This window comes from Sceloporus undulatus, chromosome 6, assembly GCF_019175285.1.
Source record: "Sceloporus undulatus isolate JIND9_A2432 ecotype Alabama chromosome 6, SceUnd_v1.1, whole genome shotgun sequence".
Classification (NCBI taxonomy): Eukaryota; Metazoa; Chordata; class Lepidosauria; order Squamata; family Phrynosomatidae; genus Sceloporus; species Sceloporus undulatus.
This window is the reverse complement of record NC_056527.1, coordinates 57079715-57097118: the sequence shown is the minus strand read 5'-3', so window position 1 is coordinate 57097118 and position 17404 is coordinate 57079715. Positions and strand designations below refer to the sequence as shown.

Genomic DNA, 17404 nt, shown 5'->3' with positions numbered 1-17404 from the left:
CCCAAAGTTCATGCTTCAAAGGTTTGGCTTGAGGGTGGCTCCCCTGTAGTGTCAGATCCACTACCAAGTCAAACATATGGAGCTACATACAGATAGTAGCCTTTTCTCAAGCCCACATTCACATTTGGTCTAACACCCCCCCCCCCAGGCCATTAAGACTTACAACTGCAGTCCCTCTTAGGACTATGCTATAGAAGGATTTTTCCCTTTTTACACAGACTAGAATTGAAATGGATACTAAATTTCACAGTAATATCAATTTAACACTGTGACACTGAGATTGTGTGTACCTGTTAGATTCAATTATCTGGTATGTATACATTCATCTCTAATTTGAATCATTCTTCTGGTATGATTCCAAGCAATATTGGTCAAATTAAACAAACAAACAAACAAACAAAAATTAAGACCACCATAAAGCAATTTCCCAGCTCCAAAAGCAAGAGCATTAAATGGCCATACTCACTTCTGCTGTGAGCTGCCTTTGGGCATCTTTAGCTGCTCCCAGATGTTGTACAAGTTCTTCATTTTCTACTGTACACTAAAAAGCAATAAAATAAAAATAATACATCATATTAACAATTACATGGTTTCTCTTCTTTTATATACATTCTATCAATTTCAATATTACAAGGGTCTGTCAGAAGCATCCAGACCATTTGTATTACAATACTGTACAGGTATTTCCAACCAGCCATTCCTTGAATCTTACAGCTTTTGCCTTCTTCTGCAAATCAACTATCTGAGAAAGTAGATGGGTAATTTCTTCTTGTTGTCGAGCAGCATCTTCTGTTTTCTTGGCCAATTCTTCAGATATACTAGCAATCTGAATATTTGCATCTCCTTAAAAAATCAAAATATATATATAAAAATTAAACAATGATCTTAAATAATTGTTACATCAATTACATTCTACAGCATTACAAATGAAGATGTATTGATGAAGAGATGTTCCTGAAGAAAGCAAGAGAGATAACCAATGCACAATCAAGCATTCAAAAGGATTTCTAGTCACTGGAGAAGTACGTAGAATGCTGGTGCCCTAAACACTGGCAAAGTAAATATTACTATACCTCAGCCAAGTAATAAGCTCAGAGTAATTACTAGGCTGCCTCTCGACCCACTCCCCAAATCCATTAGCCTGCAGAGGGCTGGCAAAAAGTGACACAGAGTTCTGCCTCTCCTATAGCAACTTAATGCACATTTATGCTGGGGATGAAGAAAGTGTGGAGAGATGTTCCATATTCTGGTAGCCTGTTTGGCTTCTGATATCTATGACAGAGCAAAGACAAAGTGCCACACCTTAAAAAACCACAGTGGATTTTAAATTCTCTGACTTATTTCAGTGGGACTATGGTACAACCGTGTGAAGTAAAATCACTTTACTTGCTGAAATGGAACTCTCACTAGAAGCCAAAATGACTAAACTGGCACTATTATATTTTGCACCCATCATGAGAAAACATGACTCCTTCAAAAATATAATAATGCTTGGTAAAGCTTAAGGCAGCAACAACAACAAAAATACCACATTAGAAATGGATTGACACAGTCATGGAAGTCATGACCCTGACTTTACAAGACATGAACAGGGCTATTAGTAAGAGGGTCTCCTGGAGATCTCTCATTCACAGGGTTGCTGTAAACTGAAGTGGATTTGAGGGTACATTAAGTATCAGTTTAAACAAAATATTCTTTAAATCTTTTCAGGTAGGTAGTGACAGTACCAGCAACAGTTCATTGGGCAAAGACACTTTCTTCACCAAAAATAACAGCAAGACCATTTTTTAAAAGTGATTATTAACAGAATTATACATCAGTCATTCACATCACAGCTCTGTGTGAAGAGCTTTTGTCAAAACCACATCTATGCTTGGTTTCTTCCTCCACAAGCTGAGTTATTTGTTTCACTGAATAAACTCATAGTATAGAATGTAATGAGGAACATAACCCTCCCAGGGCAGTTCTGTGGCAGAACTCCCAGGAATTTGAAAAAGATATCTCAAAATGACCCCCCTGGGGATGTGAGGCCAATTCCTCCACATTTCAGCAGAACATTTTAGACCCAGGAGAGGTCTTCCTTAAAGCAAAGACCCAGAAACTGATTCCTTTTTAGGGGGAGAAGGCTCTTCCTGGCCCTAAGATAACCCAGAGAACACATAAAGCATAGAGAAAATTATTCCATACACTCCGAGGGGTGCCAGGGGTTATGGGGTGGAGTGGGATAAATAAATAAACCCTTCTAAAAAAATTTTTTTGTGGCTGGAGGGGGCTTCTCTAAGGTCCCCCGGATTGTTTGGTTGGCACTGGACAAGTGAACAGCTTTACACTGGAGTATAGCAAAGAGTGAATCTCTGAAGATTTTAGGATATTACTAAATGTTAAACTAATGTACCCAATTTTTTCCACCAACAAGCACTGAAGATACAGAAGTGTGAAGATGACAAAAACCTCTTTAGAACTAAGCCCACTGTAAACATCAGCCTGGGGGTACAGAAATAAAAACTGTGAAAGTGACGGATTGATGTGTTTGGGGATTGATGCAATTTAAAGCAATATACACTAGTATGAACATCAAAATGGCACAAAATACTAAACATAATTAGAGCGACCATTCTCTCAAAAAAAAAAAAACAAAAAAAAAAGGAAGATGAGAAACATACTGAGCTCCTTCACACAATCATTTACAAGTTGCTGTTCCTTCTCTTCATAAGTAATGGTTTCAGTCTTCAGCTGGCAGGCCTGTTCACAATATCAAAAAGTCCAAAAGTAAAACAGAATTAATATTTTGTTAGTGTAACATTGTCATATGATTTTAAAAGAAAAAAACCTTTCCATAGCAGAAGATACAATTCTAGGCAACTGGGGAACAACACATCTTTGTCCCCTTCTTCTTCTGTTAATATGATGAGTAATAACAAACTGCAACTATCAAATGTAATTAGACAGACTCTAATTTCAAGATTTAGAAAGCCTTGTGGATCAATAAAATAGCAAATTTAATCACATTTAAATCTTGCCCATGTACTAATGAAGAGCTGTTCTAAAGTGTTCACGATTAAAATATATACACAAAGAGCACAAAAAACAGAGTCAAAATGTAAGGCCACCAGGTCCTTCAGTAAAGAAATCTCAAAGGAAATTGTACTTATGATTTCCAATGCTGGATCTACCTTCTTGAGCCAGCATGGTGAAGTGGTTAAAGCTTGAACAAAGACTTTGGAGATCAGGATTTGATTCCCTGCTCAGTCATGGAAACTCACTGAGTGATATTGGGCAAGTCATAATCTCAGCCCCAGAAAACACTGTGACAACGTCACCATAAGTTAGGAACACAAAAACAAAAACAAAACCTACCTTCTTAGATTTATTGCTAACTGTGAAGTAATGTACACTGGGGGAAATGCTTACTTAAGAAACTACTGGTGTCTGACTTGTATTTGTCCTTCAATAATCTACTGTAAGTCTAGGAATTTTGGTCAAAAAATTGACCCAACGAAACCTGAGTTGACTTATCCACAGATCAAATTAAATACTGTACTTTAACTCTTATTATAAAAGGAACCATCACCTGGAAAAAGGCAAGAGCATAATCTCTCATGGAAGCACTGATATTCTAGTCTCTCATCCATCCAGCATTTAAAGTGAACACAAACAGTTGAAGCTGCTGAGATTTTGTAAGTTCTGTGGCACAGTTTTTCTTTGCTTCATCCTTTAGATCCTTTGTTACATGCCCCTAAGTTTTGCCCTCAATTTATCCATGGGTCACATCAAAATCCATAATTTGTGACCCCAAAACCTGCTCTCGACTTATACATGAGGTCGATTTATAGTCAAGTGTATACGGTAATCAATTAGCATCACTATCAAACATTGTTTTAGTTATACCAGAATGTGTGTATACAGTAGGTATAATAAATAATTAATAATTTGTTTTATTTATATACCGCTATTCCAAAGATCATAGCGGTGAACAGCAAGTAAGCTAATTAGCAAGTAAGCTAATACACTATGTTAATGCACAGTTTTACAAAGTGATCACATCATTACATAGAGAGATCTTGTAGCACCTTTGAGACTAAAAGATGCTACAAGGTCTCTCTACGTACTGATTCTACAGACTAACAAAGCTATATCTTTGATTACACCATGGTCATTCTTAACCCTATGAAGGGCAGACAAACTATTTTAAAATTCTCACTAGCAGGAGCAATTCTTTTCCTATCACACAACAAAAAAGTAGCAATGATATCCTGAGCTGTGAATATCTGAAAAGGTAGTAGGTTAGGTCTATACTGCACTTTTCCATCATTCCACATAGTAGGAACAACCATCTACCTTGCTTTCTAGTCTTTGGGCTTACCCAAAGTCTTTGGGCTTACCCATAGACTTCAGACACTTGAGTGATTAATTTTGGGCCAAATCAAAACTGCTCTTGGATTCAGTATTGTCTTCATGCTTGGTGGGATGATACACTTCCACCAGGTCATCACTTCTCTTCAGTGCTATCTACTCATTCTTCAGCAGAATCCAGAGGAAGAGGGCAACAAGCAGCACTTCTTCTTCCTTCCCTCCCTGCAGATCACCCACAAACTGGCAAAAGCAAACATGGCTGCTTCTTCCTCTTGCCACCATAGCCACTTGATCACATGCTCTCTCCTGAACAGTTACCTTAACTAAGAGAAGGAACACCAGCTTCTGCTGCTTACTTGCTAATATTTGTGCTCTAAAATTCAAAGCAAAAGAGACAGCAACTGAGTAAGCACGTAATGACAACACTCATTCTTTTTCCTCAGACAGGTCATGGTCAACTGTTTCCAGAGGGACAAGAGAATGAGTGACAAGCAGCACTGACGTGACAAACAGCTCTCTCCCTTTTGTTAGAAACACAAATGAGTCCCATTCTAACCAGTCCACAGTGGGAGAAGGCAGCAGTCTTTGGCCCTATCATGAATCTATCATGGAGTTTTCTTGGCAAATTTCTTCAAAATGAGTCTGTCCTCACCTTTCTCTGAGTCTGAGAGAGTGTGACCTGCCAAAGGTCACCCAGTGGGTTTATGTGTCCAAGCTGATATTTGAACCATAGTCCAGTACTCAAACCACTACGCCATAGTGGCTCTGTCGATACCAGGAAGGATATCGTATAGACAGATCCTTGACAGTCTATTTTTATTTACAATTAACATTTGATATTTACTATTATTTAATTATTTCATATATTTCTTAGTCATTTTTCAAGACCATAATGTTTCTTTTTCTATGTGTTAAAATAGGAAAGGGGAAAGCATCATGTGGACACAACTGTCTATCACCTCCAGTCCAGGAATAGTTTCAACATCTCACTTGCTTTTAGGATGAACTAGTAGTTAGGCAGGAAGTACTACAATCCTGTAATATTTGCAAAAATTGTCTCAGAAAACCAGGTGGGTAGATGAAAGGCATATATTATCAGTTATCGACAACAGAAAATTATGTACTTATAACTATTTGCCAATGCACATCAATTCTGATAAAAACTGGGGTGCAAAATCATGGTAATTGGAATTTTGGGGAAATATTATTACCTCTGATCTAAGCACGACATTCTCCTCTTCAAGATCCTTAAGTTTCTTTTGAAGAGAATCTAAATGAAAATAGTTCTGGACAGAGGAAGATGACTCATTCCTTTTCAATCTGTAAGAGACACATTAAAATGTTCATATTTTAACCTTTTTGTCTGCAGTGTTTATGATAAAGATACATTGCAACTAGAGCGAATAAGATTCGAATAGCCAAGGCTGTCTAAGATTCAGTATTTCCATAGGGCTCCAGAAAAGTTAAAAATAAAATTCCTAACCTAGCAATTTCCTATATTCTACTTACTTCTCACAGAGAAACTTATATTCAAAATGTAAAAGGAAATCAGCTTCTACTCTCCATATGATATTGCTGATCATGCAATACATGGAAGAACAGAAGAATAAAACAGCAGGCATAAAAGAGAAAGGCAAGCAATTTACTTGAGAGCTGCCCATATACTTAGCAGCCTGTGAACTAAGACTTCCCCTTTCCCACTTTTGTTGTTTAAGAACTGAACAATCATGTCAACATGTGTTTAGAAATGCTGCTGTGTTGTTTGATCTAATTATTTAAAATGATGGCACTTGGCTTGAGCCTGAGCTACTGTTGGTTGCAACAAAAGTGAAATGGCTGACATCTTGATGCAAAAAGAAATACAAATTTGCTGCCACATGGGCATGGTGACCAGCTTTCATCCTTAACTGAGATAAGCTGCTGGGGTGTGCTTGCTGTGTGAGCTTCAGGTTCTGGGTGTGATTTGGAAACTCTACCCTATATTTCATTTTTATTGACCAGATCAGTTAGATCTTTCATCAGTCACTGGAAAAGTGAAATATTTAGCCATTGGATTGCTAATCCATTGAATTGCCAATTAAATACACACGCATATCCTCCCACTCTGAGTCCTTGCCATTCAACACACAGATTAACATGTATATCACTTCCTCCCAACCAAAGATCACACAAGTAAATACACACACACACACACACACACACACACACACACACACCCTACACATTTCCATGCCAACACCCTCTGAAGATGCCAGCCACACATGCAGACAAAACATCAGGAATAAATTATTCCAGTATGCAGCCACATAGCCCGGAAAACGCACAGAAAACAACAGAGTCTATGCCTTCCACATTCATATAGTGTCACTTCAAAATGGGACCCACTTCAATGCAACTGGCATAATACCTCTTTTAATACAATTTTCATAATTTCATCCTGAAAGAAAGCATTTAACATTCCCTCTCTCTACCCACCTCTGGTAGATTTCACCAGCAAAGAAGGGAAAATGCATGAATACGGTATATGTAGTTGGACTAACTTTAAACAAACGTCCTATTAAATGCTCAGCACACATTAACTGAAACTGATCCAACAGTCTGTAACTTCACAGTGCTCTAAATGCTTCCACAAAACTGTCAACATTTATAGAGTCTACCTCTAGAGTCTTAGTACAAATACTAAGTAGTTTTGCTTTAAAGTGTTTAGCAAAACATCAGTGACATTGCAGCTGGAGCACTAAATTGTGCACTAAACTGTGACTGTGCACACAGATATAAGAACAAGAATAACAACATCTAATAATAAGATACATATATAGGTAGACATAAGCCTTGGAGCTGTGGTATATGTGCTACCTCTCATTCTTGTAAGCAATTTTGGAAGCAAGAGGCACGTGGTAGTGCCAGATGGGGCACTGCAATGCACAGTCTTCCCATATCATAGTATGATATAGCAAATCCCATCTCAGACTTACGGAGTTGAACAGATAGATTCTGGCTCACTCTCTTCAGCAGCACTGGTATAAAACTGAAGCAGCTCATCTTTCATTGACAGTTCATGACGCAATTGAGAAACCTAAACAAATGAAGAAGAAAAATCTGTCATACGTCTTTCAAATACACCTCTGGTAGTTATGTCGACTATTATATGGTTTAGGCTAATAAGTCTAGTTAAAAAGAAATGTTCTCTGGAGGGCGGGGGGAATGCAGACCAAGAAATGTAACACCTGTTAGGACTAAAGGAGAGTAATTCTTGGTCCTTTTTTCATTCACAGTTTTCAATTTGTCATTGCCTCGTAATAACAATTGTAGTTACTATTATTAAATAGTAGTATACCAAATAAAAACTAAAAAAAAATTGGTGGCAAACCACACGTGAGAACATCTACAATTGCAAGCTAAATACTAAAAATGTGATTATCTAGGTCTATGTGGCATTCAGTGTGCCCTGGGATAACTATGAGAAAGTTTCATCTCAAGGTAAGCCAGTAAAAACAGAATGCCACTATTCCTTTACAGGCTTCACTTTACATCAAATAATGCTTAGTCTGCAAAGGACGGTGGCTAGTTCTTGGCTGGAGTCCTAACTGCTGACTACATTTACAAAAGCTACAGTGAAGAAACACCATGGATTTGTGTTGCCTCAACAGTTGCTATGGCAGATGTCTCCATCTTGAATTAGACACTGCTTTTTAAAAAGTGGGGGGAGTGAAGCCCTTGCAAATGAGAAGTAGGCACTAGAAACCTACACATACTCATCCTGTCTCTATAGTCAAACTAAATCCTAGAAATACATATGCAATGTACAGCCTCATATCTCAATATTATGTTGTGAGGTAGACAGCTGTAGGTACACTGAAAAAAGAAAAGAGTCCAACAATTACATAGTATTCTTGTTGGTAAGACAAAAAGTCTAATGTACCAGTTCATACAAACTATTTGGATTTAAGAGATTTTGTTTTATTATCAAATTAGGTTCAAAAACGAAGGATGGGTCATCATTCTGGGTATGCATCCTGTGTGTTTGCAGATAACCCAAGTGCCACATGTAGCCAGATAAAAAGTAAGAGAGAAAAAAGAAGACAGTACATACATACAAAAGAAAGATAGTAAAAGGAATAATTTTCATGATGAAGTAAAAATGCCTTGTTTATCTTATTGTTTCTCTCAATTTTTATTTTCTGTTTTTACAGTTGGCACTTCAGCCCATAAATCAAAATTAGACACATATCAAATTCTGGGTTTAATTTTTGATCCTGAGCTAACTCAAAAAGTAAAGTTTCAATGTTTCAAAATACAGTTAAAATTTAACAACAAAACTTCTTAATCATTAATATGCAGTCCTGGTAAGTGAAAAGTTTTCACCAAATTAAACTTGAAGGCGTGGGCAAAACTCTGAATGAACAGTGTTGCTTTTTTTAAAAAGGGCAGGTGCGATTAGTCACCCCAAATTATTTTTCACATTATCTGGCCTATATAAAAAACGATGTTGAGTATAATGTCACTTAAAAGGAGATTTTGTTCCAAATTATAAAGAGGAAAAGAGGTAGACCCAAAACTATTTTGTGTACATATCAAGACTATGAACTGAATGTATTTTGTTAGTGGCTCAAACTCCTGTCGCTTGAGCTGACAACAGTGAAAAATGGTACCAGTTTTTCCAAACTGCTCATAAAAGAAATTCTTTGAAGTAAATGAAACTAAGAATGAATACAGAGAAATGTGAAGTTGAAGGCTTTCATGGCTGGAATCTATAGTTGTTGGTGTAATTTTGGGGCTATGTGGCTGTGTTCTGGAAGAGTTTACTCCTGATGTTTCACCAGCATCTGTGGTTGGCATCTTCAGATAGGAGTGAGTGGAATATATATATATACTGTGTGACCCTTGGTTGAGACAAAGCAGTTTACACGTTAACCTCTGTGTTGGTCTGTTGTTGAATGGCAAGGCAACAATTCACGGTCTGCTAGTAAATCCATTGCCTGTCATTGAAATCCACAAACACCTGGACAACTTCAGCAGGAAAGAAAAAACCCTTAAAGTAAAAAAGTTTGGCTACCAGTCATGAAAAACACCAAAATCAACATCTAGCCCATGCAAATGAAAACCACCCAGAGTCAGGGGCATTTCCCAGCAGACAACTGATCATTAATTAAATGGACACCCTGAGGCCTTGCTATTCAACAACAGACCAGCACAGAGATTAATATGTAAATCACTTCATCTCAACCAAGGGTCACAGTATATATACCCCACTCACTCCCATGCCAGCATTCTCTGAAGATGCCAGCCACAGATGCTGGCAAAATGTCAGGAATAAATTCTTCCAGAACACAGCCACATATTCCAAAACCCCCACAAAAAACTAATATAGAGAAACTCTTTTAAAAAAATCTATTGACACCCTCCGAATACTAGGCCCATCTGAGGATTTTTTTTAGTAACTCCCAAAAAGCCAGGAAGGTGTTTCTTTAAATAATGACATACCTCAGCTACAAATACCTGAATTTCTCTTAATGGAAGAGAGCAAAGATTGGCAGTATCTGCCAAGATGACCCATACATTTGCTTATGCTATTAGAATACTAAGTGGCTATACCTGCTCTCAGAGGCAATTTACAGTCATTTACAATCCACTGTCCAGAGACTATGTCTGAAGCATGTGGATATACAGTAAAATGTTCACTCCAGTGCACTCACCTCATTTTCGTTAGTGCTTTAAAATGCGTCTGAGTCTCAGTTTTCATAATTTAGTACTACTGGAAAGAGTTGTACAGGGTAGACGTTAGTAGCAATTATTTGAAAAGGAAAGAGGGAAAGGCTCTGTCCTTGAGACAGAAGGAAAAATGAAATTTTAATAGGATTGAAGATAATATACAAAAGGAGGATGTCACAGGACAAAAAGGAAAGTTAGGTTTTGAAAGACTAAGTATAAGGAAATAAAACAAAAAGAAAATAACTGCACTGTGGATTAAATGTCTGGATCACAAGGGTTAAAACAATGTAAACCAGAGACAAGTCAAATGCCCTTAGAGCCTCAAAACAGTCAAATGAACAAGTTCAGCAAGGGAACACACTTAGGAAATACGCATACCTTTCTTGCAGTCATAAGCAAGCACAAATTGCATGTGCCAGATCATTTGAAAATCTGCTAATGTGCAACCATATGTTCCACATTTTTCTAATGGTCTTTACATATTATGACATAGCATTATGTACTAGATAAAACTCAAAGAGAACATTTTTATTACTTAACTCTGAATACAGATATTCTTCCCAGAGAACAAGAGATCCAAACAGCAATTTTTCTTTGTTATATAATGTTCAGAATTTCAGCTCTGGTAATGTTTCTAGATTCCATGGTTGCAGGAAGATGTTGAAAGTGTCAGACTGTGAATCTCAGACTTCATCTAGACTCACAAATACACAGGTAAGGACTGAGCTGGAGTGATCCTCATTCTTGCCTCCTAATATGTCTCTCCCAAGTAATGAAAATGGTGACTTTAAAATAGCTGGCACTGCAAAACACACTCTCCTCCTGTCTACCTCTGTTGCTTAATCATACCTAAAAGAAAGTGAGGCAGCACAAGCTAACATTATTATTCTTTCATAACTGTTTAGTGTGGCTACATCTCTTTCACCATAAAAGTAAATTTTAAGATTTATACTACCAAGGGAGCATACTTTTTCCTCACTAAGGCCTCAAGCAGATGGGATAAAAAGACCTCCATCAGGCCACATTGGGGGCATGGCATTTAGATCCCACATGCCCCGAACATGGCCAGAAGCCATGCCATGGCCACCCCAATCTGGAAAAACTGGGTCAAAAAGAAGCATTTGAAAGCCATTCCTTTCCAGAGGCCCCCTTCAGGACCACAGCAGTGACCCAGATTGGGGCTTGGTGTGTATGGTTGCCACAGCCCCAGTGCGATTGGTGCCAGCATGGCTGCACATGCATTTTACCTCCCATCTGTTTGACCCCTAACTTATAACCATATTAGTGAGAACTTATAACTAATTATGTACAAGCTAGGGCCTAGAGGAGGAGATGTCAATTTTTGTTTCATTTCCCCCTAATCTTAGCTTATAGTTACTCAAGGAGCATAGAACCACAAATTCTGGTTAATTAAACAAGTAGCTGTACAAACCATAGTATAAAGCAGGCTCGCTTTGAAAATGAACCCAGTTTCAGATACAGTATGATTTCTGGTCCACACTCAAGGAGCCAAGTTGAACAGAATGTGAAACTTAAAGCCTGCAATATTCTTTTCCTAGCCTTGCATGAGAGGAAGATGGGGATCTGTGAGGCTTTATTTCAGTTTCTTCTGTCTTGTGCATGTGGTTCTAAACAGATTTTCAGCATTATGTATTAATGTGCTCATTAAAAGTCTCAGCCTTGCCTTTATTAAAAGAATTCTAAACAAGGTCTAAATAAAACTTCAATTTGTCCAGGACAACTGGGAAATCAGCAATTTCTGGTCTTGAACTGATGTTCGGAAGGAGCATATGTTCCATTATTAGAAGCCCTGTACTGGTTAATATCCTCACATACACCTCTACACTTCTTAAAGATTTTAATACAAGCTGTTCAAAAAAAGAAGGAAAATGTTCACTTGTGCAATTCCTAAATAAGGAATTTATTAATTCCTAAAAAAGGAATACAGTAATTCCTGGTAATTCATTTTTTAAGCACACATTTTTCTGAAGCAAAAAATAGGGGGGGGGGGGAATATGTATATTTGTTATGTGTCATTCCAGATGTCAAAGATATTAATAATCCATTAGTAATTAGAATCCCCTGCAATAACCTAATGGCTAATAATACATGGGATGCAGGGGATTTAAACATTGGTAATTATGAAAAATTATTTCTCAATGGAACTGTTTAAAAGAAATATTTAGAGTTTAAAAGAAATCCTTAGAGGGGGTGGGGAACAACTGTCAATTATCAGCAAATATATATGCAAACACAGTACAAACAATGTTTTGAAGAGGTGAGGAACCTGAATGTTGGGCAAGACTTAATGCACACAGTCTATACAGACCTACTGTATTTAGAAAGGCTTAACTGAAACTGCAGGCTAGGGTGTGGAAGATGAGTAAAGTGGATGTCAAGACTGGAATTGACTACAATGAATCATGGAGATTCCAATTTTGGGAACTTCCTTCTCAGCAAAGCCTTGCTACATCTACAGTCGCCCCTCCTAACTCGCAGATCTAGGATCCGCACCTTCAAATATCCGTTGATGGGTGACCTCCGCTATTTCCAATGGTGCGCGTGCCCGGCATGCACGCCCAGGCTGCATATGCAGCGGGGGCACCCCATTCAAGCCAATGAGGCTTGAATATGTGCGAGCCTCCATTTTCATGGGGGGGGGGCAGGTTCAGAACGGATCCCCCGTGAAAACGGAGGGTCAATTGTACTTGCTTCTGTTGTGGATAACTAAGGGACAAACTCTGACACTATAGCATAGCAGAGATTACAATAACAGTTTAAAAGTGTTACTAGGGGCCCAATAAACCCAGCAGACATATGGGAACTGAGAGTGTATAAGCATCTACCGATAACACCTGTAAGGTGCCAAGTCTCACTGGCATGGAAGGAGAGGACATGAAAATGGGGAGAAAGCTTGGGTAAACCTGATGTAACTTTGAGAATTAGTAGTGGAAGAGCCACTGTGGTGGAATGTTTTGAGTACTGGTCTGGAAACTAGCATCTAAAACATATTGCAGAAATAATCCATTTTAGGGAATTCTGGGAACTGTAGTTTTGAGACATTTAGCTTCCTTTGTCACAGCTCTCTGGTATCACAATAAATTACAAATTCCAGGATTAACTAGCACTAAGTCAGGACAGTTAAAGCTGTCTCAAACTGAATCATTTCTGCAGCGTGTTTTGGATCCAGGATTCGAATCCTTGCCCAGGCATGGAAAACCACTGGATGACCTTGGGCAAGTCTCAGTCTTAGAAGGAGACAAAGGCAAAAGCCCTCTCTGAACAAATTTTGCCAGGAAAACCCTGTGATAGGGTCACCATAAGTCAGAAAAAATTTGAAGGCACACAGCAACAGAAACAAATGATGAAAAGAGGAGCCATGTAGCAAAGAAGGACAGCTGAAATAGTGGCGGACCTTTTAATACATTGACTTGATCGCTTTAATTTTTTTTAATATTATGGTTTTTTTTTAGCTCTATTCTGTTTTAATCTAAGATGTCAGTTGACTTAGATCACATACTGGGAGAAATATAGGCTATTAAATTAATGAATAAATGTGGCCCAGCTGAGAAATAATTTTTTAATATTTTGCATAAGTCAGACTGCCCCTCATCTTGACAGTGGTACAGAACAGACAAGGAAAAAATAGCAAAACAAAAGAGCAAATAAAGCAAAACACATTTGATTTTGCATAGGAAAGAGGAAGTTTCTGAATTACAAGCAAGTCACTATTAGGCAAGGGTTGTATTCTTACTTCTTCCCTGATATGCTCTACTTGCTCCTCAAGGAATTCATTCCTCTCAGTTAGAGTTTTATTCTTCTTTAATAATGACTGGCCAATCCGAGCAGCTAATTCCAAATCCCGCTCTTTCTGTAAAAAGGAAAAAATGATTCCTATCAATTACTTATTCATTTAGAAAACAGTCACCTTTTGAAAGGACCGAGTTCATTTGTGTGCCTGGAAAAACAAGAAAGCTTGCTTTCTGAAACAAAGAAACTAGTAATTAGTGCTTATTGTTGTTCCTTTTATTGCACAAGAAACAAGCACATAATCTGGGAAAGCTGGCGCACTGTGTGTACGCAAGCAATTGGAGAAAGATAATGAAAGCCAGCTTTATGGCACAATTTGGTGCCTCCTCTGTCAGTGTAAAAGTAAACCTGTAAAGCACTTCCATGAAACTTAAGTAATTCATATTTTATAGTCTATTTGCCTTTGTTATTTACATAGCATTCTTTCTAAGTGTTATAATTTGCTTGCATTGTCTCAGTAGCCCTTACAACAAAATGTTTGATAATTAGTCAATGTTACCATTTCAGCATTTTAGGTGCAGAACTGAGGCTGATGGACTAATATTCTGTAGTTTGTGTGGTGCAGTATTAGGTAAAAAGAGAGAGGAAAATGCTATACTTCTCTCTCTCTCTCTCTCTCTCTCTCTCTCTGTTTTTCCATACAATTTTTTGTATTGCACGTTGCAAGAAGAGGGATTGAGTTGGAGGGATTGCCAGATATTTCAGCATCACCAGTGAAAAAGCTTCACTGGGTGCACATTTACCATATGAGAAACTGTGTCTTTTATCTAAATATAGTAACTGGCACTACATGCATTTCATATGCATAACTGAGGCAAATATTTCTAGTGAGCTTTGGAAGTAGTAGTAGAATGTTCCAAAAGAGTTAGGGGCTATACAGGCTGCCCCTTTACTGGCTGGATTGGGGCTGCGGCAACCTCATGCCACAGCCCCAATCCAGCCTCTTGAGAATGCAAAAAGGAACCTCAAAAGGCAGCTCCTTTTTGCACCCTCCAAGGGGTGCCATAGCCATGGTGGCACAGCTTTATGACACCCCTTCAGTGCAGCATCATGTGGAACCGGAGGGGCATCATGATGGCACACGCCATGTGAACCGGCACATGCCAAAATGGCACACTGGGGCAGGGTTAGGGCGTCCAGCGTGTGGATGCTGCACCCTAACTCCATCCACAGGCTGGCACAAAGTGCCAGTCTGTATAGGGCCTTACTAAGTACTTTATATACAAAGTTTTCATTGCACCGGTAGGTATATGTTTATGACACAAGAGCTCTGCAGTTATTTGTTTCCAATAGTTCAAAAAGTGTTAAAAAGAGGATAATCGTCAGTAAAGCTCAGGAACCTGGATAAAGATAGTAAATTAACATCACCATCCAGAATTTAGACTGTTTGCAGCAAAAACTGAATACAGTCATCCCTCCTTATCCATGGATTTTTATTTATGGAGTCAAGCATCCGCAGCTTGAAAATATTCAAAAAAGGTATAAATTCCAAATAGCAAACCTTGATTTTCCATTTTAAATAACGGACACAATTTTGCTCTGTCATTATCTCAGCCACTCTGAGAGCCTTTAGGGCTGAAGGGTGGGGTATAAATACCATAAATAAATAAATAATTTAATAAATAAATAAATAAATTATATTTAATGGGACCTGAGCATCCACAGATTTTGTCATCCACGGGGAATCCTGGAACCAAACCCCAGCAGATAACAAAGCCCCACTCTATAATTGGCCCTCAGTATCAGCAGGCCAGCCATCTGCAGATGGCCCTACCCCATTATTATTAATGGTGGTACATATAGGCAGCTGCACCAATACGGTCACATGCTGGTTGTACATCCACTGACATTAATGGAACTTGAGGTCACATGCTGACTGTATAAGTGAAAACTGTATGTGTTTCTGGGTAGAAGCTCCCTTAAGGAAAACATCTAATCATTACTGAAAAAGAGGTCTAAACCTACCTGAGAAATGTACTGCTTGTTTGGCCTTCCTACACACTGCTGGCCTTTCAGGTTCACTTTAAAGATGGTGATAAATTTATTTGATCAAACTTGAACATGTTGATCAATAAAGTGGGTTGCCATCCTAGCATAAAGCTTTGAGAAGTTAAGCTTAACAGTAATTTGATCAATGCTGCTCAACTTTTTTATGGTTTCCCACTTCAGCCTTAGTTTTACATTGAGTTACTCTTAGATCTGTGGAATTTCAGTATGATATAATCCATGTCAGCATCCCTAAAATTACAAGAATGCCTATGATTTGAAAGATACACTGATGGAAATCCCATGAAAGTCAGCAGGACTTATTTTGAAATAAATATGCCCAAGGTCAGGGTACCACAGTCACAGAATTTGCCTAAAGCCAGGAATCCATCAGCAATAACTTTATATTTATTTTCTCATAATGAACTCAGTTTGATTTTGTATACAATAGAAGCAGATCAGAATGAATGGAAATTATTCTTTAAAATGTATTGGCTTAGGAATTCTATCTGTTATTTATTGATAAACAAAAAGGCCTTCAAGTAGTTGCTTGACCAGTCTTGTTGGGGCTATCCTACATCCCACTGCTTTTAATGAGTCTTAGCCTTATCTAACTTGAGCTCTACTGTGTTCTATTCTAGTTGTTAAAAATGAAGTATGGCATCAAATATAACACCGTTTACTTCATACTTTTCCTGCCATTGTTTACCTGCTGGCATTGGAGTACCTTAACAATTAATTTTGTTTTTCTGCTTGAACATTGGATACTTGCCTCTTCAAGAAGACGTGTAACAGCATCAATGTCATTGTATGTTTTAGTCATCTGGCCCACTCTTTCAGCACATAAAACTAGAACAAAACAAAAGAAATAATGCTTATTACTCACATAAAGTAACCAATCTTCTCCCAGTCTGCTGTGGAGGCGTTTCAAGTAAATGGGCATGGTGTAGTGGTTTGAATGTTGGATTACAACCCTGGAGACCAGGGTTTGAATCCTGGCTTGGCATGGAAACCTACTAAGTTACCTTGAAAGATTCTAGAGCAGACCATTAAACAGAGAGTCTGTGAACATCTAGAAGGCAATTCCATAATCACAAAAAGTCAACACGGGTTTCACAGAAACAAGTCATGCCAGACAAATGTTATCTCTTTCTTTGATAAAATTACCAGCTTGGTAGAGGAAAGGAATGCTGTGGATACAGTATATCTTGATTTCAGTAAGTCCTTTGACAAAGTTCCCCGTGATATTCTTGCAAACAAGCTTGTAAAATGTGGGCTAGACAAGGTAACTGTTACATGGATTTGTAATTGGTTGACTGGCCGAAGCCAAAGAGTGCTCAACAATGCCTCTTTTTCATCCTGGAGAGAAGTGACCAGTGGGGTCCCACAGGGCTCTGTCCTGGGCCCAGTGCTATTCAACATCTTTATCAATGACTTGGAGGACAACATTGGGAGCATACTTATCAAATTTGCAGATGACACCAAATTAGGAGGAGTAGCTAACACACCAGAGGACAGGATTAAAAATCAAAATGACCTGAAT

The 17404-nt window shown here is 38.2% G+C and overlaps 1 protein-coding gene across 11 annotated transcripts in view; it reads right to left on the bottom strand.

The window, feature by feature from the left end:
- The window catches only part of TRAK1 (trafficking kinesin protein 1), a 92067-nt gene that overhangs the window by 31151 nt on the left and 43512 nt on the right, over positions 1-17404 (bottom strand). For 10 of the 11 annotated variants that reach the window (XR_006104478.1, XM_042472604.1, XM_042472606.1 and 7 more), the window contains 7 exons: positions 16634-16710; positions 13820-13936; positions 7329-7429; positions 5565-5673; positions 2664-2742; positions 713-843; positions 467-541 (listed from right to left, as the gene is read on the bottom strand). Coding sequence is in view for 10 of the 11 variants with exons in the window: in XM_042472606.1 (XP_042328540.1) it covers positions 467-541; positions 713-843; positions 2664-2742; positions 5565-5673; positions 7329-7429; positions 13820-13936; positions 16634-16710 (689 nt within the window). In the remaining variant the exon portion in view is untranslated. Of the gene's footprint in view, positions 1-466; positions 542-712; positions 844-2663; positions 2743-5564; positions 5674-7328; positions 7430-10049; positions 11980-13819; positions 13937-16633; positions 16711-17404 lie in introns of those variants that run through there. The other variant, XM_042472605.1, reaches the window with a different exon arrangement.